Consider the following 25,129-nt stretch of genomic DNA (forward strand, 5'->3'; position numbering starts at 1 on the left):
AGAAAGAGTTTCATTTACCAAATTTATTGTCTAAATAAGAATTATATTTATTATTCAAGAGCCCCACCTACTGTTTTTAATAGTTTATATCAAAGTGCTTAATTACAGATTGGAACATAGCATTAATTAGGCTCATGCTTTGGGAACTAATTGCAAATTAAGGTGCTGTGGGAAGAGTAGCTTTCACATTTATTTGAAGCCTCCACCCACTATAAGAAATATAATTACATTGAACCCATTCTACACACACACACAGACAACTGAAACAAAACTTTTGTGAATTGATACTTATCCTTATTACATGTGATGCATTTTTGTATTTTCTATTCTTTTCTCATTCACTAAAACACATTGCTGGTTGTGATGTATTAAAATGATTTCACGACCCATGGGTTACAGCCTGTAATTTAAAACACTGGCATAGAATAATAACTTTAAGTAATAAAATCCAATTGATCTGAATCAGTTCCCAGCAATTCCAGTTATTGGCATTATAACTTTGGACAGGTTAACTTCTCTAAGTTTCATTCCAGTGTCTTTAAAATGTGGTGTCTCATTCACTGGATTAGTGAGAGCATTAAATGAGATAATACATATTATTACTTTACAGGATACCTAGCATTCATTGACCAACTATTTTTGAATGCTAACGATGTGTCACCCCTGTTGTTGGTTTTGAAAGTAAAGTAGTAAAAAACCTCAAGCTTCCATTCTAGGGCAGGGTGACAATCAACTTTTTGTTTCTTATTTTTTATAACAGCCTTTGTTACCTCCTGGGCCTTTAGAAATGACTCCTGAAAATCGAGATGATAACAGTGAACTATTTAAAGGATTTCTGCAGACTTGGGCAGAAGTGAACAAGGTATCACTTGGGAGGGCTTATAGCTATTAGAATCATCTGTTAAGGAAATTTCAGTATGTATATTAACTTAGTTCTTTGGTCTCTCTCATTGCTTCAGACAAATAGTAAGAACACTGAGGAGTTATCTAGCATTAAAAGGTGAGTTAAAATTCCTTGCCTTTGTTTTAGACTTTCTGAGATTTTTAAGTTGCAAAGACTATCTACCGTTACAGGAAATTTTGAAAATGAGGTGAAAAAATTACCCATAATGTCTCCACGCTAGCAACTGTTGTTTTTTATACTTCCTTTCTTTCTTTTTTTTTTTTATTTTTTATTATTTTTTATTTTTTATTTTTTTCCCCCCAAAGCCCCAGTAGATATTTGTACGTCATAGTTGCACATCCTTCTAGTGGCTGTATGTGGGACACAGCCTCAGCATGGCCCGAGAAGCGGTGCGTTGGTGTGCGCCCGGGATCCGAACCCCGGGCCGCCAACAGTGGAGCATGCGCACTTAACCACTAAGCCACGGGGCCGGCCCATATACTTCCTTTCAAGTATTGCCATATGCAATACCACTAGGATATAAGCTTCATGAATGCAGGGATTTTGTCTCAGTAACCAGTAACAGTGCCTGGCACATAATATATATTCATTCAATGTTTAATAGTGAATGAATCCACTTAAATTTTTACTTTTGTATGTTCTAATGTATATACAATTTTGCATTGTGCTTTTTCATTAACATTGTGGTTGTATGTGACTAGAGTCCTTAAATTTATTGAATAATTGCATAACATTCCATTGAGTAAGTGGAATTTACTTAACTTCCTCTTTCTTCCTTGGTATTTGGAGTTGTTTTCTATTTATTTTTGTGTGTTTGTATGTATACATGTGTTTCTTGAAGTATGTATGTGTGATAGTGGGTTATTTCCTTAGGATAGATTCTGGAAGTGAGATTAAGGAGTCAAATATTGTGGACATTTTAATGGCTTTTAGTAAACATTGCTGAATTGATTTCCAAAATCTTTTTTTTCCTTAGGAAAATCTTATATGAACTTACTCTGCCACTAGCAGTGTATATGAATTTTTATGTTTAACTGCAGTCTACTAGCGTTTATAAGTGAAAAATTTCTTTGGTTACCAGGAGGTTGAATATTTTCCCACATTTATTTACTAATTGTGATTTTTCTTTTTGAATCAGCTTTTACTTAATTTGACTGTTGAGATTGGTTTTACTTCTAAAATTTAAATTTTTAATTTTCTCAGCTACAAAGCCAATTTAAGTGGCATGGTCATCAGTGAAGATACTGTTAATAAAGTTACCAAAGGCTCAATATTGTCTATAGCTATTCACCCATCAGAAATTAGAACTTTGGTGGCAGCTGGGGCCAAATCTGGCCAAGTTGGACTTTGGGATTTGGTAAGTTATTATTAATTTTTTGAAGATATTAAAGTTTGACTGAAGCAAATAGTCTGCAAGAGAATAGCCTAGAGCCATGTATTTATAGATGTTGAGGTTTATAGTTTTGTGCTTTGTGTTTCCAAGTTTTAGAAATCTGGAGGAATTTAAATTTGCTTTATAGAACTTTAATAGTTTTAGCTTGAATATCATTAGTCATCTGGGCATAAATCAACTGCCAGGAAACTATTACAACTTTAAATGTGTATATGAAAAGATCACACAAAGTTCTTAGTTTTCTAATTGTGTTTAAAATACAGTTTCCAAGCTGTATCAAAATATCTTCCCAGGGATCTGCTTAGGATGATCCCAGTCATTTTTTGATGAGTCAGAAACAGATATTGAATTCCATTCATTGGCCATATTATTCTGCATTGATTGCTTTCAGTGGTTACAAAATTGAGAAAAGCCAAGTTAATGTTCTCTGAACTTATTTTCTAATTGGGAAAGTAGAACCAAGACCTGAAAAATGCTGTAAGGACATTAATGGAGATGAAGAAACCATGACTTGAAGATGGTGGGGGTTAATAAACAGATTTTATAAATGAGAAGAGAGAAATAAAAAGTAAACTCTCTCTTATTTTGGGAGCATAGGTTCTTGCTTATTTTGATAAGATGTGAATGGGAGTAGGAGGTGAAAGGATTTAGTAAAGAAAACAGAAGGAGAGAGATGGGAAGAGGACCAGAAATAGTATAGGGTTGTACAAGCTGAGAGATGAGTTTCAAGGATGGGAGTTTGACAGGGCCTCTTGCAAAGAAGTTAAAAAGAATGGGAACAGAGAAAAGGCCATTGGTTTTTTAAAATAGGGTACCATTAGGGCCAGCCCCAGTGGCCTAGTGTTTAAGTTCGGCATGCTTGCTTTGACGGCCCAGGTTTGGTTCCCCAGCATGGACCTGTACCACTTGTGAGAGGCCATGCTGTGGCAGCGACTCACATACAAAATAGAGGAAGATTGGCAACAGATGTTAGCTCAGGGCAAATTCTCCTCAGCAAAAAAAAAAAAAAAAAAAAAGGAACCATTAGCAAGTTGAAAGAATAGCTTCAGCAGTGAGGTAAGGAAGGTAACAGACTTTAGGAGAGTAAAAAAACCATGGGGTAGAGGAAGACATGGAAGCAATGGGTAAAGACTCTTTGTCTAAGAACTTTGAAAAGGAAAACTAGAGAATTAGCATAGGCAAGTGAAGATCTTTTCAGAGTGGGTTGATCTGTACAGAGTTGAAGACATATAGAAAAGTCCCTTTGTCATGTCTTTCCTCGTGACTCCAAAAATCTGTATTACTAGGTCTCTGTAGTCCAATATCTCTATCAACCTTCTAATTTTCCAGGACACTGGCTATCTCATTAACAGATTGAGCAAATCTAAAACCAATATCTTGGCTGTCCTGTGCTCACCCCCCAATTCCCCTGGTTTTTAAAACAATTAACTGTGTTTTTTGTGTGTGTGTGAGGAAGATCAGCCCTGAGCTAACATCCATGCCAATCCTCCTCTTTTTGCTGAGGAAGACTGGCCCTGAGCTAACATCTATTGCCAATCCTCCTTCCTTTTTTTTTTTCCCCCTTTTCTCCTCAAAACCCCAGTAGATAGTTACGTCATAGTTGCACATCCCTCTAGTTGCTGTATGTGGGACGCTGCCTCAGCACGGCCAGACAAGCGGTGCGTCGGTGCACGCCCAGGATCTGAACCCGGGCTGTCAGTAGCGGAGCGCACGCACTTAACCACTAAGCCATGGGGCCGGCCCCTAAAACAATTAACTTTATTGAGGTATAATATACAGATTATAAAATCCACACTTTTTTTTTTTTGTGAGGAAGATCAGCCTTGAGCTAACATCTGCCAATCCTCCTCTTTTTGCTGAGGAAGACTGGCCCTGGGCTAACATCCGTGCCTATCTTCCTCCACTTTATATGGGACGCCACCACAGCATGGCCTGACAAGCGGTGCGTCGGTGCGCTCCTGGGATCTGAACCGGGCGGCCAGCAGCAGAGCTCGCGCACTTAACCGCTACCCCACGCGGCCGGCCCTTAAGTTCATCTTTTTGTATGTGAATATCTGATTATCCCAGCCTGTTTGTTGAAAAGACTATCCTTTCTCCATTGAATTGCCTTAATGCTCCCTCAGTTTTTCCTCTTAACTTTCTGTCGGATTCCTAGTTTCACTTAGGATCAAAAATTGAGTTATTTATTTAGTCATCCATCCACCCATTCATTCATTCCACACTTATTGAGTATTTTGTGCTAAGTACTATTCTAATGACTCTCCAGCCATTAGACATTTGTGAGCAAAGACTGTTTCTGTCGTCATAGAATTTAGAATTTAGTGGCAAAAGCAGCATTACTGAAATATGTAATTACATATTTGATAAGTGGAGTGAATTATATTCTGTGATTAATGGAGTGAAGGAAAAGTAGTGTTATGAAAACATATAACGGGAACTGGCTTAATTTGGAAGATCAGCGAAGGCTTCCCTGAGGAAGTGAGAATTGAGTTGATATTTGAAAGCTAACTAGGAGTAAACCAAGCAAAGAAAGGGGAAAGAGTGTTTAAGCAAGGGAAACAGCATGTCAAGGGCCTTAGGCAGAAGGGTACCTACTTGATACCTTCAAGGACCTGAAAGAATGCCTGTGTGGCTGGAGCATAGACAGCAAAGGAATGAAAAAAGGAGATGAATGGAATAGGAGGAAGCTGAAGAGGTGGGCAGAGGCCAGATATAAGTTTTGTTAAGAATTTTGGTTTTTATCTTAAAAGCAACAGGAAGCCATTGAAGAGTTTTAAGCTGGGTCTTCCTTTCATTCCGTATGTCTAGTAAAGTCCTTAAATTGTTTTGTCCATTTCTTTCCATCCTTACTGCCACCATGTTGGGCCAGGGCCCCATCTTCTTTCTTGAGATTACCACAATAGTCTTAACTGGTGCCTGTACTTCTAGTTTTCCTATTCCAGTCCAGTGTGCACAGATAGTCCTTTCTAGGCTCAAAACAGACTGGTCCTGGACTCATTTAGGTTCAAAGTAGTTAGAAGCACTCTTAACCTGATATATTCAGATTAAAATGGGGGATTGGAGGCCAGCCCAGTGGCGTAGTGGTTAAGTTTGCGCGCTCTGCTTCGGCGGCCTGGGGTTCGCACGTTCAGATCCCGGGCTCGGACCTACGTACTGCTTATCAAGCTATGCTGTGGCAGGCATCCCACATATAAAGTAGGGGAAGATGGGTACGAATGTTAGCCCAGGGCCAATCTTCCTCAGCAAAAAGAGGAGGATTGGCAATAGATGTTAGCTCAGGGCTAATCTTCCTCACAAAAAAAGAAAAAATGGGGGATTGGAATTTTCCCATAGAATGAGCAAAAGATAGTCAAATCAGCAAAAAAAAAAAAAAAAAAATCACTTACAGGAATAAGGAAGAAGTATAACTTAAGTGTACTTCAAAAACTAGCCACCAAGGACAGAAATAAATTCTGTAGCCGAGCTGGGCACTCGGGGTTTAGCTTATACACAGCATGGTTTAGCTTATACCCTGCTCCATCTCCAAAATCCGTACTGGTGAATTGACCAAACCCTGAGAATTTTCACCTATATCCTCAAAACTAGAGAGAAGCACATTGAGTGGACATTTAGATTTTTCCTCTTTTGAGTGAGAAATAGGGGAATGGCTGTTGGGGGAAAATGGGCAAAAACAGGGGAAATGGGGAAAGTGAATAGTAGGACTAATTCTCTACAAAGGAAATTTTCTTGGTCTATAAAGAGGGATATAAGCCCCCCCTCCCCCAACCCCACCAAGTAGGTGATATGAATCCAGGTATAAAATAATGAACAAAATCTCAGAGTCTAGGAATTTCAATAAATACTGCATACTGTTTGAGCTGAAACCAACTCGACCTGTCTCCTCTTGCCTCATCTTTCCTCCTGGCTACAGAGAAGCCTGTCCTTGTCTGAGGAAAAAATGAACTGGTATGAGATACTGGGAGAACGAGTCAATATGTTATATCAGAGCAACTAGCATGGACAGAGTAATTCAAGCATGATGAAAATGAAAAGAAATGACATGGAAACTAGACAAATACCACAAAAACAGCAAAATAACCCAGCGTGCAAAGACAGACCTAGAAGAAAAACATAAGGAAAGGAAGGAAATTCTCCCTAGTTGCTCCAGACTGTAGAACTGCACTATTCAATACAGTAGCTACTAGTCATATGAGACTGTTTACATTTATAATTAAAATAGAAAATTCAGTTCTCAGTTAAACTAGGCACATTTCAAGTGCTTAATAGCCACACATGGCTAGTGGATACCATATTGGACAGAACATCTCAGAAAGTTCTTTTGGACAGTGCTGCCATGGAGTAAGTTAATGACAACATTAATTTGGTAAAATATGACTCAAAGACAATAAAACAACAGAATGAGATGAAAAAGGAGATTGCAGAGCTAAGGAAACAATTCAAGATCAATGAAACTAATAAATTAGACAAAAGCAAGGAACAGAATAGACATTGATGAAAATTAAATTACAGAAATTAAAGGAAAGATTTGAGGTAATCTCAAACAGATGAAAAAAGCTTTAAGAGACAAGTCAATAGAAAAGGAAAGGGGCCGGCCCTGTGGCTTAACGGTTAAGTGCGTGTGCTCCGCTGCTGGCCGCCCAGGTTCGGATCCTGGGCACGCACCGACGCTACTGCTTCTCCGGCCATGCTGAGGCCACGTCCCACATACAGCAACTAGAAGGATGTGCAGCTATGACATGCAACTATCTACTGGGGCTTTGGGGGAAAAAATAAATAAATAAATAAAATTATAAAAAAAAAATAGAAAAGGAAAGACAAGGATGACCCAACGAATGGAACAGAAAACATATTCAAAGAGAATTTTTCTGAAAAGGCAGAATTGAATTGGCAGATTGAATGTGTACACCAAGTTCTAGGAAAATTTGGAACTTAAAGGATAAAGAATTCTTCAGGCAGAGAAAACAAATTATATTCAAGGTGAAAAGCCAGGCTTGCCACACTTTTCTACAGCGACATTTCATGTAATGTCAACAAAGTTCTGAGGGAAGGAAGTGTGGCCCTGGAATAACTTACCGGCACAAGATATTGTTCTAATGTAAAGGCACAGGTAGGTGTTCTCAAATGTGAAAAAACTCAAGAAATTCAAGACCTGTGAGTTCATCTGGAAAAAAACTGCTTGACAGCAAATCTCAGCCAATTAAGAGTAAATCAAAATTAAGAATTCAAGAATGGAGAAGCTACACAAAAGAATTGATGATGAGCATTGAATCCATTTACATGCAGAACATAATATTACACAGCCATATGAATTATAGTTACAGAACTGGATGTGAATGTTATCAACCTTGTCAAAATAAAAATAATAATATAACAAAATATAGAGAAGGAGAAAGGGAAGATTGGAGGAGGGGCGAGAATAATGTTCTCAATCAATAGAAATCATCTAAAATTGAGACAGTTAAAAAAATAAAAAAGCATAATGACTACAACTGCTTTATGTTTTATACTTTTTCCTTTTTAGGAGATATCTCTGTAAAGAAATACTTGAAGTTCAAAAATTCCCTCAGCCTGATTTTCTTTTATTATTTTGAAGTATAATTAAGACTATTAAAAATGGCATATATAGCATGGTCTTATTTTTTCTAAATGTCTCCTCTGTCATTCTGTCTACATAAGTGCATATAAAGATATCTGTAATGATAATTTTGGTTAATTTTAGGTTTGGAGTGATTTTTAAAAACTTTTGTCTTTGTACATTTCCATATTGAGTTCCTTATAACAATGGAGAGTTTTGTTTTTCTAAAAAATAAGTACTATAAACAAGATGTTAACTGTGGTTAATTTGGGGTAGGAGGAGGAGTGTGTGTGATGGTGATTTTTTTCTTTCTTTTTAAAAATTCTTCTTTTTATTTGAAAATTTAAAATAGAAAACAAATGCTTGAATATTTCAGAGCAGACTAAGCCAGATTTGGAGATGATAGTTGATCTGGTTCATAATATGACATGGCACAGGAATATAACTTATCCAAATCTGAGAAGTGATGATTTAGGGGTAGGTAATGCAGTTGTGGAAAGGATAATCCTTAGAAGTAGTAATACTAATGTGGAAATTCAAATATATGACTTTTCATGGTATAATTAGGGGATAAAATATTTTAAAAACTATTATTCTGTGGCAGGACCAAACACCTTATGAAAATTGCACTGAGAATGATATATTATATAGAAGTACACTTAGGAAGCAAAGTGGTAATGGTATTAATATTGTTTTTGGTAGGAAGGGATTATGCTGTGTGTGAAATAAAGAGTAGATTTCTCATTTCCTGAGGATTTCATGAACTGAAGTCATAATAAGCAGTAATTTTTTCCCTCTGTATTATGAAAAGACTGGTTTGCTAGTTAAAATAAATGTGACAATGTTGCTAGATTGAAAAATTAGAAAAATGTAATTTATTAACAGTATAAAGTTTCTAGTTCTGACTTTCTGAATGGGAGGGTGGATACAATTATAGACTAAGAAAAGACTGAATATAATACAGATGTAAATAGTTTAATGACATAGAAAATATTACTACTTCTGACTAGTTTTTATCTCTCTCTCCGCCCCCAACTCTCTTCTAGACTCAACAACCTAAAGAAGATGGAGTTTATGTTTTTCAACCCCATAGTCAGCCAGTTAGCTGTCTTTACTTCTCACCTGCCAATCCGGCTCATATACTGTCACTGAGCTATGATGGCACGTTACGCTGTGGGGATTTTTCCAGGGCTGTTTTTGACGAGGTAAATGTTAATGTGTTTACGTGTTGACTTCAGATAATATTCTGGATTCTCTATGAAATGCTACATGACTGATTATTATACCAGATTGGGTGAGGTGGTATAGAATAGGGACTTTAGAACTATACTGCCTGAGTTAAAATCCCAGACCATCTGTTACTACTTGTGTGACCTTGGCAAGTTACTTAACCTCTTTGTGCCTCAATTTCCTTAGTTGTGAAATGAGGTAGTAATAGTATCTGCCTTACAGGGTTGTCATGAGAATTAAATGAGTTAATGCAGATAAAGTACTTAGAACAGAGCCTGGCACATAATAAGTGTTCGCTCATATTATTTTTATTTTTTCATTTTTGCAAAAAGCTTTTGAATAAAATAACTTACTCTTCTATTTTTAGGCTTAAGACTTGTACTTCTTTTTCATTCAGGAAAAAGAATTGGAATATTATTATACTTTTGTTCATCCTTCCTAGCCTTTGCAGATATGAATTTTGTGGGGATGAGACTTACATGTGGCAAAAAAGACTATAGAGAAATTCATCACATAACAGTACTGCATTACATTATACTCAAAACTTTTGACTTGTAATATAACACAGAAACTTTAAAATTTGGTTTTCTCTAGTCTTCTAGCTAAGATTTATCATGTCTTATATGCCATATATATCTGATGGTAAAGAGGTTAGCTCAGCTGCTTTTATCTGGTGAAGTTAGAATGAAAAACAGCCATAGCATGTCATATAATTGTACTCTGGCAAGAAATGGACACCTGGGCCGTTTTATGCAGAACATCTTAGGCCAAGTTTATTTGTAACCACCTGTTGAGGATAAAGTCTTTTCCTGGGCTGGTCTAACCCCTGCAAGGTCAAATTAAGTTGAAGCCTGTTTAAGAATAGTTGAAAGATCTTGGGCTCATACTCATGACCACCCATCCTCCCAGAAACACTCTACCTAGATCACCAGACTACTCCTTGGAGGTTTTCTAATCAGGTGATCTCTGGTGGGGTAGGCCAGAAACTTCCAAACGCCTGGGGAATCTTCACAATATTGGATCCCAGTGATTACGTTTTGGTCTACTACTTAAATATCTGCTACTTAATGCTTGCAACAAACATATCATTTGAGGTGAACTTGCAGATTTACTTAACTGTATAGGATTTCCTCAATAAGGGAATTCTTACAAATCAAACTTTTTTTTTAATAGAGATTTTAATCTTTATGAAACTTAGGATGGTTTAGATGTAGGTTTTCATCCTTTATCTTATTTCGAATGAGACTTTTAAAGTTTTTAGAGGTCCTCAGTATAAGAGCAATTTATATGTGATGGACAATGAAGAGAACAGGGTACTCATCACTGAAGTTGCTTTGTAAATACTAATTTATTATCTAATTTTATGCCTTAATTTTTTATATAAGCAGTACTCAAAATGAACAGATTCTGATGTCTTTGTAATTATTCTAATATTCCATGTACAGATGATTCATAATTATCTTTAAAAGAGTTTTAAAATAATCGTTTTAATAATTATAGTATAGTACGTACCTGCTTTTGTTTTGTTTTTCACTGTATTCCTAAAATGATCTTTTTTTTTTTTTATAATTTTATTTATTTATTTTTTTCCCCCAAAGCCCCAGTAGATAGTTGTATGTCATAGTTGCACATCCTTCTAGTTGCTGTATGTGGGACGCGGCCTCAGCATGGTCGGACAAGCGGTGCGTCGGTGCGCGCCCGGGATCTGAACCCGGGCCGCCAGCAGTGGAGCGCATGCACCCAACCGCTAAGCCACGGGCCGGCCCTAAAATGATCTTTCTTAAAATTGGGGAAGCTTTTTCTCTCTGCTGAGAGCTAATAGTTTTTGGGTTTTCTTTTTTTTTTAATTTTTTTTTTTAAATAATTTTATTTATTTTTTCCCCAAAGCCCCAGTAGATAGTTGTACGTCATAGTTGCACATCCTTCTAGTTGCTGTATGTGGGACGCCGCCTCAGCATGGCCAGAGAAGCGGTGCACTGGTGGGCGCCCGGTATCCGAACCTGGGCCTCCAGCAGCGGAGCGCGTGCACTCAACCACTAAGCCACAGGGCTGGCCCTTGGGTTTTGTTTTAAAAGGGAGGATGTTTAAGTCCCTTGAGGTCTGTTTATAACCATATGAAAAAAGACTTTTCAAGACTATTAATGTGTTGCTGGTCAGAGACTTGATTTCTTAATTACTGACAATTAGAAGAAACAGTTCCTTTTCTTATCAGTATCTTTGCTTCTTTTTTTCTTATAATTTTTATTTCTAGCATCCTTTTTAGAAATAAATGCGCTATCAATTGTGGATTAAATGAGATAATTTTTGTGAAAAGTATTCTTTAAACTGTTTAATGGTAGCACTTTGGTTATTAATGCACAACTATGTAGTTATCTGTGCAAGTCATGTTTTGTTTTGTATTTGTTTATATTCTTACAAGAAGGTTGGAGTTTGAAATTTAAAGGTACATCTGTATTTTATCAGCCACTTAATAACTGATTGTACTTATTTTTTTAAACAACTTTACCAAAATATAATTCACATACCACACAATTCACCCATTTAAAGTGTAAAATCCAATGGTTTTTAGTATATTTACAGAGTTGTGAAACCATTACCACAATCTAATTTTAGAATATTTTCTTCTCCCCAAAAAGAAACTCCTTGCCCATTAGCAGATACTCCCAGTTTTCCCCTCCTTCCAACCCTAGGCAACAACTGATCTATATAGATCTGCCTGTTTCTGTCTCTATCGATTTGCCTGTACTGGACATTTCATATAAATGGAATCATACAATTTGTAGTCTTTTGTGACTGGCTTCTTTTACTAACAAAATGTTTTAAGGTTCATCCATGTTGTAGAATGTGTCAGTACTTCATTCTTTTTTTATGGGTGAAGAATATTCCATTGTGTGGATAGACCATATTTTATTCATCCATTCATTAGTTGATGAACATTTGGGTTGTTTGCATTTTTTACTATTGCAAATAATGCTGTTATTTGTGCAAAAGTTTTGTGTGGACATATGCTTTCATTTCTCTTGGGTATATACCTATATATACCCAATATGGGAATTGCTGGGTCATATGGTAACTCTATGGTTAACATTTTGAGGAACTGCCAAACTGTTTTCCAGACTGGCTTCACCATTTTACGTACGCATCAGCAATGTAGGAGAGTTCCAGTTTCACCACATCCTTGCCAAAACTTGTTATCATTGGTTAGTATAGCCATCCTAGTGGGTATGAAGTGGTATCTCATGTGGGGTTTTTTTTTTTTTTAATTATTTATTTATTTATTCCCCCAAAGCCCCAGTAGATAGTTGCATGCCACAGCTGCACATCCTTCCAGTTGCTGCAAGTGGGACACGGCCTCAGCATGGCTGGAGAAGCGGCGCATTGGTGCGCGCCTGGGACCCGAACCCGGGCCGCCAGCAGCGGAGCGCGCGCACCCAACCGCTAAGCCACGGGGCCGGCCCTCTCATGTGGTTTTGATTTGAATTTCCCTAATGATTAATGATGCTGAGCATCTTTTCATCTGCTTATTGGCCATTTGTATTTCTTTAGAGAAATGTCTATTTGGATCCTTTGCCTATTTTTTAATTGGGTTATCGGTCTTTTTAGTGTAGAGTTGTACGAGTTCTCCATTTATTTATTTTTTTAAGTCAGGTTTATTGAGGTATAAGTTACATACAGTAAAATTTACCCTTTTAGGTGTACAGTTCTATGAGTTTTGGAAAATTGTCTATACCTGTGTGACCACGACCACAATCAAGGTATAGAAAATTTTCATCACCCCAAAAAATTACCTCATGACCGTTTGTAGTCAGTCTCCTCTCCCTTCCCGAAGCCCGTGGCAACCACTGATGCGATTACTGTCTCGATAATTTTGCCTGTTTCAGAATATTAAGTAAATGGAATCATACAGTATGTAACTTTTGTCTGGCTTCTTGTACTTAATGCTTTTAAGATTCATCCATGATGTTGCATGTATCAGTAATTTGCATTACTGATTGAACTATTGATACTACTCATTGAACAATTACCTTGTGTTAGGCATTAACCTGAGTGTGCTTTATATATATATATTATTAAGCCTTATAACACCCTATGAAATAGGTAATGTATCCCCATTTAACAACTGAAAAAACTGAGGTAAAGATGTTTATTACCTTGCTCAAGGCTGTAAATGGAAGAACGAGAATTTGCACTTGGGTCTGTCTGACTCTAAAGCCCCTGCACTTAACTATTTTAATATACTGCCTGAATACTTCAAGTTTCATTTGTGTATATTGGGCTTTTTTGTGTGTGTGTGGGCTGGGATGCCTTTGGTATATTAATTTGTTAATCTCAGTTTATAATAATACTTGTTATTAAAAATAAAAAGCAGCAATTCATGATTCAGTGATTAGAATTGTGGTCACTCTCCCTTACTTGAATACTGACACATTCTGCAACATTTGTTTTTTCCTTGTATGTGTGAGCCCTGAACCCAAAGTGATAGTACTGTGGATTATAAGTGATTAAAAAATTATAATAATACATGCTCATGATAAAATATTTACAATAAATAGGGTATGCAAGGTAAATCTGCCCTTCCCCCATTCCCACTCTTCAGAAGTAACCCTTGTATCTTTTGGGTATGCTTCCAGAAAGTAGACATATACTTACAAGCATGTAGATATAGATTTTTTTCTTTGCACTTATGGATTCATACATACATACTTTTTTGCAACTTGCTTTTTAAATTTTATTTATTTATTTGTTTTTCCCACAAAGCCCCAGTGGATAGTTGTATGTCATAGCTGCACATCCTTCTAGTTGCTGTATGTGGGACGCAGCCTCAGCATGGCCAGAGAAGTGGTGCATCGGTGCGCGCCCGGGATCCGAACCCAGGCCGCCAGCAGCGGAGCATGCGCACCTAACCACTAACCCACGGGGCCAGCCTGCAACTTGCTTTTTTAACTTAAAAAATACCTTGGACAGGGCCAGCCCAGGTGGCGTAGTGGTTAAGTTCACACACTCCACTTCAGCATCCCGGAGTTCATGAGTTTGGATCCTGGGGGCAGACCTATGCGCCACTCATCAAGCCATGCTGTGGCAGCGTCCCACATATAAAATAGAGGAAGATGGGCACAGATATTATTAGCTCAGGGCTAATCTTCCCCAGCAAAAAGAGGAGGATTGGCAACAGATGTCAGCTCAGGGCCAATCTTCCTCACCAAAAAAAAAAATACTTGGACAGTTAGTAATACAAATCTACCTCATTCTTTTTAGCATTGCACGGTATTTCAAAGTAGAGACGTACTGTCATTTATTTAACCAGATCTCTTTTGGTGGACATTTAGGTTACTTCTTATTGCTATTATAAGCAGCCTTGCAGCAGGCATCCTTATATATATCTTAGTGAAATCATTTGGTATAAGCATTAAATATTTTGATAGATTGTACCCTGATTGGCTGTCAAAAATTTGTACCTATTTACATTTCCATCAAAAATAGGTGAGCATTCGGCCATATATCTTGGACTTGGTTGGCAAAGTTACTTGGTATATGAAGATATTTCAGTTGGGTAGAATTCAGATTCAACCCATTTCCTAGTAAATTTCACAGAGCAGACCTGCATCTGAGGTTTGCTGGATTTAAGAGATTTGAGATGTAGCCCTGACATGGGTGGATGGGCCATTTGATGGTAGGCAAGTCTCACAGCTGATCAGTGTCTTAGTTTCCATCTCCGTGAAAGTGGATGATCATTTTGCCCTGTGCTTCCTGTGGGGATGATGGGAGGATAAATGAGGTTATTTGGGTAAGGTGTTTTATAACTCTTTTACCAAAGAATTTATGCATTGGCTTTCTTTAAAAGAAGAGTGTTATATAAGTTGATTGTTACTTATATCCTTAGGTGTACAGAGACGAAAGAAGTAGCTTTTCCTCCTTTGACTTCTTGGCAGAAGATGCCTCCACTTTAATAGTAGGACACTGGGATGGAAGTTTGTCATTGGTGGATAAACGGACACCTGGAACTTCTTATGAGAAACTTATCAGTTCTTCTTTGAGAAAAATAAGAACTGTTCATGTCCATCCAGTGCATAGACAGTATTTCATCACTGCAGGATTGAGGTATGTTCCTCATAAAATTTCATGATTTTTGCCTTTTAATGTTAGAAATAATGTTTTAGTTTGGTTACGAAAGACTTTGTGAATACCCACAGGCCAAATAATTTTCCTTTCTATACCAACTGAAGGTTTTTTTTTTAGTGTGATTTTTTTTAAATGAGAGATTCTTTTGGATTTAATAACAAGTGAAAGTATTGAAACAAATACAGATTTTTGTTTTCCTTGGTATCATATGCATTTACTTCTAGTCTTTTGAGAAAGCTTGTAAAAAAAAATTATATGTGACCTATGACTTGTGGTCTGTGTTAACTTTTTTCTTGGAGAGATGAGAAAACCAACTAGAATCTTGTCTCTTTGCACCCACTGGTTACATATATATGCTATGGTTTTGAAATTTTTCTAATTTTTTTTATCTATACCAATGTTTATAAAATTAATACAGAAGATTAGAGGGTTCTATCTTAACTTTTCTTCAATGTAATGAGTATTTGAATGTCTAATTTATGTTCAGCCTATTCTAGAGGCTTACTACATGGACTATGGCAACACTGAGAATTATTCCTCCCATTACAGGGATATTCATATTTATGATGCAAGGCGCCTGACTCCCAGGGGAAACCAGCCTTTGATTTCTTTGACTGAACACACAAAGAGCATCGCTTCTGCCTATTTTTCACCTCTTACTGGCAACAGAGTAGTGACCACATGTGCTGATTGTAAGCTGAGGTAAATTGGGAAGACAGATATGTTGTTAAGGAATCTCAAGAGTTTGTAGTTACTGTGTCAGTAAACCAGTAGCTTTGTTTACTGTTTTTCCTTATTAAATTGCTAGTGTTATTGTTTTGTAGCCACATCTAGGTTCCCGAGATCAATGGCTTGTACTTAATGACTTTTCAGCAGTTTTGGGGTCTCGAAATTTCCTTGAGATTGACAAAGAAGCTTTGTAGCTACCCTGGGGAGTCGATGTCAGGCTTCCCTTTCAGCACTGGATCATCCCAGAAATCCCGATGAAACCAGGCTTAGGATATCTTGGAAGGGAGATAATTTTAATTTAGGGAGAAGCTCTGACTTTGGGGATAGTAGGGTTTACTCCATGAGTGAGGTGCTGAATGAAAGTTGCAGAGCCCCAGGCCCTGAGCAGGCAGAAAAGATAGCAAAAACTGGGCTTCTGTACAAACTACTGGATATAGTTTTATGGTTTTAGCTTTGGTACCTTTCTATAGCTACTTCCTAAAAATGGATTTAAAAATGTAATGTAAACCAGTTGGACCAAAAATAGAAAATAATGCCAACAAAAAAAGATGTGGAGAATGTTAAATGCAACCACAAAGGACAATGATTTTATTCTCTTCTAGAACTGATTTTGTTTAACATTGCAAACATTTCTCAATTTATGAGAGTTTTACCTTAAGTGATTTTGGAATTCATTCATTATTCATTCAACAAGTATCTGTTGAATGTATACTGTGGGCCAGGCTCTAGAAAGGCACCTAATTTCTGTTTAGACCCATCTGTTGGGAAGAGCATGGTCTGCAATGTGTGTCAGGTGCTCAATTAGTTTCTAGTAAAGTCTGTGAGCATTACCACATGGTGCATTAAGAGATTTAGATACCAGGCAATGGCAGTCCAGTGTCCTCTTTCCACTCACACAGTTTCCTTTGTCTCAAGAGCTACCTATTTGTCCCATTCCTGTTTATTTGTACTGCAGAGTTCACTCTTGTTACATTAGCTGTTAGTGATTTGGCTTTCTAGTAATCTAATTAGACAATAAGCTCTAGTGCCACGAAACTGCACTGGAATAGCTAGGCACAAGGAGAATGGGGAGGTGGTGGTGACGTGGTTAGTTTCTTTCTGCCTGGGTAGCTGGTGGAGGCTTCTGGATTTCTCCAGCTGCCCCACAAGAACTCCTCCCCATGCTGGCCTGTCTTAGTCTCGCCAGCACCAGGAAATGACACTATCAGACCCTCAACTGGTGAGTCTCATGGGGAAATTGCTCAGGATACATGCATGCACTTTTAGGTTATTTGTGCATTTTCAGACCACATTCCTTCTATATTACGTATATGACTGTGAATCTGAATAGTTTTGGAGTCCAGGTTCTCACTTTAGAATGTACATTTTAAGTTTGGAGTAATAGTGTTTAAATAAATTATTTCCACGCTAAACCATATAAACACTGAATTTTATAATATTCCTTGTAACTTTTATTGAATATGTTAGCTGAGGTTTGTTAGAACCTGATCCTATATATTTTAAAATAATAATATTTTATATCATGAACCAATGAAAAGCTTGTTAAATACACTGATGTTATTTCAGAAAATTTTCAAGAAACAATAAAAAGAGTGTGTTACTTTATTCTTGATCTTTATTTTGCAGAATCTTTGACACCAGCCGTATATCCTCTCAGATTCCTCTCCTCACCACCATCAGGTACGTTTCCATATGCCAAATAGTGTAGACTCTGGATTACTATGAGCTATTTGTTGGAGTGCATGCAGTAGACATCTGATTGTCAGAGAGATGTAATAGGCATGATTTTTATTATGTTGTTTAAGTGTCTCAGGTTGCTAGTTCCTATCCTATCCAGAAGGGTTCTTGCTTTCAGGTTCCCTGTGTCTGTGAAGAGGTTCAGTCTCTTTTAGTTGGTAGCTATTCTCTGCAGCTGGGTGGTTATTATTTTTTTTTTTGTGAGGAAGATCAGCCCTGAGCTAACATCCATGCCAATCCTCCTCTTTTTGCTGAGGAAGACCGGCCCTGAGCTAACATCTATTGCCAATCCTCCTCCTTTTTTTCCCCAAAGCCCCAATAGATAGTTGTATGTCATAGTTGCACATCCTTCTAGTTGCTGTATGTGGGACGCTGCCTCAGCATGGCCCAACAAGCACTGTGTCGGTGTGCCCCCGGGATCCGAACCCCAGGCCACTAGTAGTGGAGCGCGCGCAGTTAACTGCTAAGCCACGGGGCCGGCCCCTGGGCGCTTATTTTTGGTTAAGGAGAATGACTTCATTCCGACCTGAATTACTCATGTTATCTTATTAACAAAGACTATAACTACTCACCTGCCGATGAGGCTAGCTGGAGCTCTGTTTATTGGTGCCTGTTTCTTCTGGGATTAGAGGGCTTCCCCACCTTCTCACTTACTATATTTCTTTGGTTATCCTCTTTTTGCATCTGCTACTTTAATGTATGTATTCTACATCAGACTTTACTCAATGCCTTCTTCCTAGACGTCCCTCTTTATTAATATTTATGAAGCTGGGGACAGGGTGTACAGTATGTTGATTATTGTTACTTCATGAGTTTTGTAGTCTATAGAGGTTATGTTTAAGTATGTTCATTTCCTTTTTCACAAATTTTCCCCTCTTCATTTCCTTTTTCAAACTTTATTAATTCTAGTTTATTGGTTTCTAATGTGTATTTTTTAAAAAAATTAGGGTGATGATTCTGGAATCAGTAAGAATTTTCATTAAAAATAGGATCATTGAGTGGCAGTGGGAAATGTGGTTCTCTGTATTCCATACTACTTTAATAAGAGAGGATTGTTAATGGTATTAAGGTATAGAGAATAAAAGGGCAGTACTTTTCTTTTTACTTTGGAGAGCTGTAAAGAGCCCCAAATGTATTTTTTTTTTTTCGTGAGGAAGATCAGCCCTGAGCTAAGATCTGTGCTAATCCTCCTCTTTTTGCTGAGGAAGACTGGCTCTGAGCTAACATCTATTGCCAATCCTCCTCTTTTTTTTTCCCCCAAAGCCCCAGCAGATAGTTGTATGTCATAGTTGCACATCCTTCCAGTTGCTGCATGTGGGATGCGACCCTAGCATGGCGGGAGAAGCGGTGCGTTGGTGCGCGCCCAGGATCCGAACCCGGGCCGCCAGCAGCGGAGTGTGGACACTTAACCGCTAAGCCACGGGGCCGGCCCCCCAAATGTATTTTTAAAAACTTTTATTTTATTTTTAGTTGTGGTTATAAACACATAACATTAAATTCACCATCTTAGCCATTTTTAAGTGTACAGTTCAATAGTGTTAGGTATATTCACATTGTTGTGCAACAGGTTTCTAGAACTTTTTCATCTTGCAGGACTGAAACTCTATGTCCATTAAACATTAATTCCTCCTTCGCCCTTTCCCCAGACCTTGGCAACCATCTTTCTACTTTCCATTTCTATGATTTTGACTACTTCAGATACATCATATGAGTGTATCATACAGTATTTGTCATTTTGTGACTGCCTTATTTCACTTAGTGTAATGTCCTCAATGTTCATCCATAATCTAGCAATGTTCATCCAAAATCTCCCTTTTTTAAGGCTGCATAATATTCAATTATATGTATATACTACATTTTCTTTATCCATTCATCTGTTGATGGACATTTGGATTGTTTCTACCTCTTGGCTATTGTATTGAATAATGCTTCAGTGAATATGGGTGTGCAAATATCTCTTTAAGATCCTGCTTTGAATTCTTTTGGTTAAATACTCAGAAGGAGGATTTTGATGGATCATATGGTAATTCTATTTTTAATTTTTTGAGGAACCTCCATACTGTTTTTCCATAGCAGCTGCACTATTTTACATTCCCACCAACAGTGCACCAGGGTTCTAATTTTTCTGTATATTCATCAACACTTGTTTTCTCTTCTTTTGTTAGTGATTATCCTGAGTGTGAAGTAATATCTCATTGTGGTTTTGATTTTCATTTCTCTAATGATTAGTGATGTTGAACATCTTTTCATGTGCTTGTTGGCCATTCTTTTTTTAGGTCGTTTTGGCTATTCATGGTCCCGTAAGCTTCCATGTCAATTCTAGGATTTTTCCCTATTTGTGTAAAAAATGCCATTGGGATTTTGAGAGGAATTGCATTGAATCTCTAGATCACTTTGGGTCCTATGGATATTTTAACAATATTAAGTCTTCCAATCCATGAACACGATGTCTTTCCATTTATTTGTATGTTCTTTGATTTGTTTTAGTAACGTTTTATAGTAGCTTTCATCTCCTTGGTTAAATTTATCTTGGTTAATTTATCTTGGTTAAATTTTATTCTTTTTGAGTCTATTGTAAATGGGATTGTTCATTTCCTTTCTGAATTAGTCATTGTTAGTGTGTAGAAATGCAACTATTTTTGGGTGTTGATTTTTGTATCCTCCAACTTTGCTGAAATCATTTTAGTTTTAACAGTTTTTTGTGTGTGTGTGGAATCTTTAGGATTTTTTACATACAAGATCATGTCATGCAAACAGATAATTTTACTTCTTCCTTTCTAATTTGGATGCCTTTCATTTCTTTTTCTTCTCTAATTGACTAATTGCTAGTGACTGCTCAGAATGTGTCCCCCTTATCAAATGTTAGTTGGTTTAATGGTGATGCCTCATGTGCAGGATCTGGTTACCTGTGCAGTTGTGAACATCTGGAAGTAAGGCAGATCAGTATCTCTAGTCCTACCCAGTTTTCTAGTCCTATCAGATTTCCAGTACTATGTTGAATAGAATTGGCCAGAGTGGACATCCTTGCCTTTTTTCTGATCTTAGAGGAAAAGCTTTCAGTCTTTCACTGTTGAGTATGATGTTACCTCTGAGCTTTTCACATATGGCCTTTATTACGTTGAGATAGTTTCCTTCTATTTCTAGTTCATTGAATGTTTTTTTAATCATGAAAGGGTATTGAATTTTGTCAAATGATTTTTCTGCATCACTTGAGTTGATCACATTTCATTCTGTTAATGTGGTATACTACATGAATTGAGTTTTGTATGTTGAACCATCTTTGCATTCCAGGTCTAATTCCAACTTGGTCATGGTGTATAATTCTTTTAATGTGCTGTTGAATTTGGTTTGGTAGTAGTTTGTTGAGGATTTTTGCATCAATATTCATCAGGGGTATTAGTCTGTAGTTTTCTTTTCTTTTCTTTTTTTGGTGAGGAAGATTGGCCCTGAGCTAACATCTGTGCCAGTCTTCCTCTGTTTTGTATGTGGGAGGCCGCCACAGTGTGGCTTGATGAGCAGTGTGTAGGTCCGTGCCCAGGACCGAACCCGTGAACCCTGGGTTGCTGAAGCAGAGCTCGTGAACTTAACCACTACACTACCAGGCTGGCCCCATGTAGTTTTCTTTTCTTATAGGGTCCTTGTCTAGCTTTGGGATCAGGGTAGTTTTGGCCTCATAGAATGAGTTTGGAAGTGTTCCTCTTCAATTCTTTGGAAGAGTTTGAGGAGCATTGGTGTTAATTCTTCTTTAAATGTTTGGTAGAATTCTCCAGTGAAGCCATCTGGTCTTGGGCTTTTTCTTTGTTTGGGAGGTTTTTGGTTACTGTTTTAATCCCTTTACTAGTTATAGGTCTATTTAGATTTTCTATTTCTTTATGAGTCAGTCTTGGTAAGTTGTATGTTTCTGGAAATTTATCCATTTCTACTTAGGTTATCCAATTTGTTGGCATATTATTGTTCATGGTATTCTCTTATGATCCTTTTTATTTCTGTGACATCAGTTGTAATATCCCCACTTTCATTTCTGATTTTAATTATTTGCATTTTCTCTTAATCTAGCTAAGGGCTTGTCAATTTGTTTATCTTTTCAAAAACCTAACTCTTTATTTTTTTCTATTGTTTTTCTGTCCTCTCTTTCATTTATCTCTGCTCTAATCTTTATTATTTCCTTCCTTCTGCTAACTTTTGGTTTAGTTTTTTCTTCTTTTTCTAGTTCCTTGAGGTAGTTAGGTTGTTGATTTTGAGATCTTGCTTCTTTTTTAATGTGTTTCTGCTATAAATTTCCTTCTTAGTATTGCTTTTATAGCATCCCATTGATTCTGGTATGTTGTGTTTTTGTTGTCATTTGTCTGCAGGTATTTTCTAATTTCCCTCTGAGCCCAACATGTATATTTACTTTAAAGTTGTATGGAATATAAAATGATTTCAGGGTTTGGTTATCAGGGGAATGCAAATATGGAAAATAGATCATGTTAAAACAGCAATAACCTAGATTATTTCTTATATATAGTGCTTCTTGTATTTGTATGTGCTAAAAAAAAAAAAGGAGAGGAGTCCATTGAGCTAGGAAATAGTGAACAAAAAAAGTGCTGTTTCAGTAGACACTTAATGACCACTGAGCACAAACCACTGTACTCACTGGAGATTCAAAAATGCAGATGTCATCTCTGTTCTGAGTTTCAGTCTTGTAGGAAGGATGAGATTAGGTTGATGGTAACTCAGAAACTTAATGAGAAGAAACTTGGCAGAGAAAATCTGCATTTAGGAGCAGCGCCATCTTTACCCTCTGCCCATTGCTACCTTGAGTTATTTCAAACTTACTATCCTTTAAAAAAATTATTTTTTCACTAGGCACAACACCATCACTGGGCGATGGCTGACCAGGTTCCGAGCTGTGTGGGACCCTAAACAAGAAGACTGTGTCATAGTTGGCAGCATGGCCCATCCACGACGAGTGGAAATCTTCCATGAGACAGGAAAGCAGGTGCATTCTTTTCTTGGTGGAGAATGCCTTGCCTCTGTGTGTTCCATTAATGCTATGCACCCAAGTCAGTATGTTTTGGCTGGAGGTAATTCCAGTGGGAAGATACATGTTTTTATGAATTAAGAAAGTTGTTGAGTTAAAAGTTTAGCAACATCAATTTGTTCAAATTAATCAGTGTCTAAGGAGCCTAGTAATTTGTGTGGCTTAGTCTGTTTACTTGGTAATATGTTCTATTTAGCAAATATAAAATTGCTTTATTAATAAGAACTATGAGCAGAATGTACTTTGAGTAAGGGAGAAGGCTTGGAGGTTGTTTCTGCAGGATGGGGAGGGAATTTAAGGGGAGACTGTGATGCCTTCAGCACTTTTAATCTGGCAATATGTTGAGAAATTATAACATAAATTATAAAGCTTTGAATTCTCAGTATTAAAAGTTTTGTGGTCCTGTGATATGGTTGTGATTCTATAGTGATATAAAGATTTGTAGTTTATTTTATAGTTTGGAGTGAATATTTATTTCTAGACTCACACTGGAAGGGGTCCTGAAAGGTCCTCTAACTCATTGATTTTGTAACTTTTTATTTTTTTAACCAAGAACTGTTTTTTCCCCCTGCCTCTCCATTAAATCTTATGTGAAATCTCAAGATAATTGCTGAGAAGCTTTGGTTCACTTGGGCAGGGCCTGGGTCTGTGTGTGCTGACCCTTTCCTTTCCCCCTCCTCCGGATGGTTCCTGAGACACAGCCCAGGAATCCCAGGGCTCCTAGGCACAGGGTTTGGATCTACTGGATCCCTGAAATCCAGTGTGAGATTGCCTCAGGCCAGTGTTTTCCAGACTATGGGTTGTAGCTATTCACACAAAATCAGTTCAGTGGCCCTGACCAGCATTTAAAAAGATGAAAAGGAAAGCAATAGTAAAGAATAGAAAACATACTTAAAATAAGTGTTGTTTTGTGAAACTTAGTTATGTATGCATACATATTTGTAGGTATATATGACTATGTATATTCTGATGTAAAATGTATTTCTTTATTTCTGTGGTACTGTGGGTCATGGTTAAAGAAGTGAAAGTTTCTGCCTTAGAAGGTCCCAGACAGTCTTATCTGTCCTTGTGTTTAAACTCTCCAGAGGAGATTCAATAGCCTGTTAAGTTAATAGCTTTATTCCTGTTCATATTTAGGAGAAATGTTATGAAATAGCACTTCTGGCATTTCTTCATAAAAATATTTTTTTTCAGAAGTTATAGCAAAATTTGAATGTATCTGTTGGAAGGGGAGCTACTAAATCAGTGACTAATGTTACCATGTGACATTACCTATCCAACTTTTTTCATTGTTCTTCATTGCCAAACTACTACAGAAAGACTATTGTAAATAGCTTCAGCAATATGTTTGAATTCTAAGAGGAAATATTATCTTCTCATAATTGTATATCACAGAAATAAAGTGACATTTATAATTTCCTTGAAGAATAATTTTTTTCCTATATGATTTCCTTCTCTGTAATTATAAGCTAAGTTTTTGAGGCTTAGTTTGTTAATAGGTTGTGGATATTCATAAGAAATAGGAGTTCTCTATTTTCTTGGTGATATGAGTACAAGAATTGATAAGCAAGATGAAAAAAGAGGGATACTCATTTTATTGTGCTTTGATTTATTGCACTTCACAGATATTGTGTTTTTTTTACAAGACCCTTCACCAGCAAAAAGATTACTACTCACTGAAGGCTCAAATGATGGTTAGCATTTTTTAGTAATGATGTATTTTTTAATTAAGGTATGTACATTGTTTTTTTTAGACATGATATTGTATTCTTAATAGTATAGTGTAGACATAACTTTTATATGCACTGGGAAACCAAAAAATTCATGTGACTTGCTTTATTGCGATATTTGCTTTATTACAGTGATCTGGAACCAAACCCACTATATCTCTGGGATATGCCTATATTAATTTATGAAATGGAAAGTAAAGCTAAGTAAAGTTGAGTTATATTTAAACTGTCCTGGAAATAGTAAAGAAAGCCTTTAGGCTCCCTTTCTCTTCTATACCACTTAATTTCACAGGTTCTGGAGTGGCTAGTTCTATGGCAGTTATTCTTTCTGTAAGATGTTGAAAACTACTCTTAATCAAATTAGTACCATCATTTAAGCTTTGAATACTTGGTGGTAATTGCCTGGCTTCTGCAATAAATGTTAGCAAATTCTTGATGTTTCTCACTTTTGTGATTTATTTTGCTATTGTAGCTTCATAAACTGTGCTATTTATATCTAATAACGAAGTTTTATCTTCTTGAGGCAACGCAGGAAGGAAGCAAGGAGAGTAAGTGAGGACTTGTTTCTTGGTGATAAGCTCTATAATGGAGTAATTGTTTAAATCTAGAAAGCACATAAAGGAAAATTGTCTCCCTTAGGACATCCTTAAACTGTAATCTGTTGTGAAAGGTACTTCTCCCAGAGTCT

The 25,129-nt window shown here is 37.0% G+C and overlaps 1 protein-coding gene across 2 annotated transcripts in view; it reads left to right on the forward strand.

Moving 5' to 3' along the window:
• WDR76 (WD repeat domain 76) overlaps positions 1 to 24,875 on the forward strand; it is a 53,510-nt gene extending 28,635 nt beyond the window's left edge. For both annotated transcript variants that reach the window (XM_087426507.1, XM_087426505.1), the window contains 8 exons: positions 761 to 862; positions 960 to 1,000; positions 2,108 to 2,261; positions 8,919 to 9,077; positions 14,984 to 15,201; positions 15,772 to 15,924; positions 17,578 to 17,631; positions 22,537 to 24,875. In XM_087426507.1, the coding sequence (XP_087282633.1) occupies positions 761 to 862; positions 960 to 1,000; positions 2,108 to 2,261; positions 8,919 to 9,077; positions 14,984 to 15,201; positions 15,772 to 15,924; positions 17,578 to 17,631; positions 22,537 to 22,792 (1,137 nt within the window). In that variant the 3' untranslated portion in view covers positions 22,793 to 24,875. The remainder of the gene's footprint in view (positions 1 to 760; positions 863 to 959; positions 1,001 to 2,107; positions 2,262 to 8,918; positions 9,078 to 14,983; positions 15,202 to 15,771; positions 15,925 to 17,577; positions 17,632 to 22,536) is intronic.
• The last annotated feature ends 254 nt before the right edge of the window (positions 24,876 to 25,129 follow it).

The sequence above is a fragment of the Ceratotherium simum genome, chromosome 3, assembly GCF_057802395.1.
Source record: "Ceratotherium simum simum isolate JZ-2026a chromosome 3, ASM5780239v1, whole genome shotgun sequence".
Classification (NCBI taxonomy): Eukaryota; Metazoa; Chordata; class Mammalia; order Perissodactyla; family Rhinocerotidae; genus Ceratotherium; species Ceratotherium simum.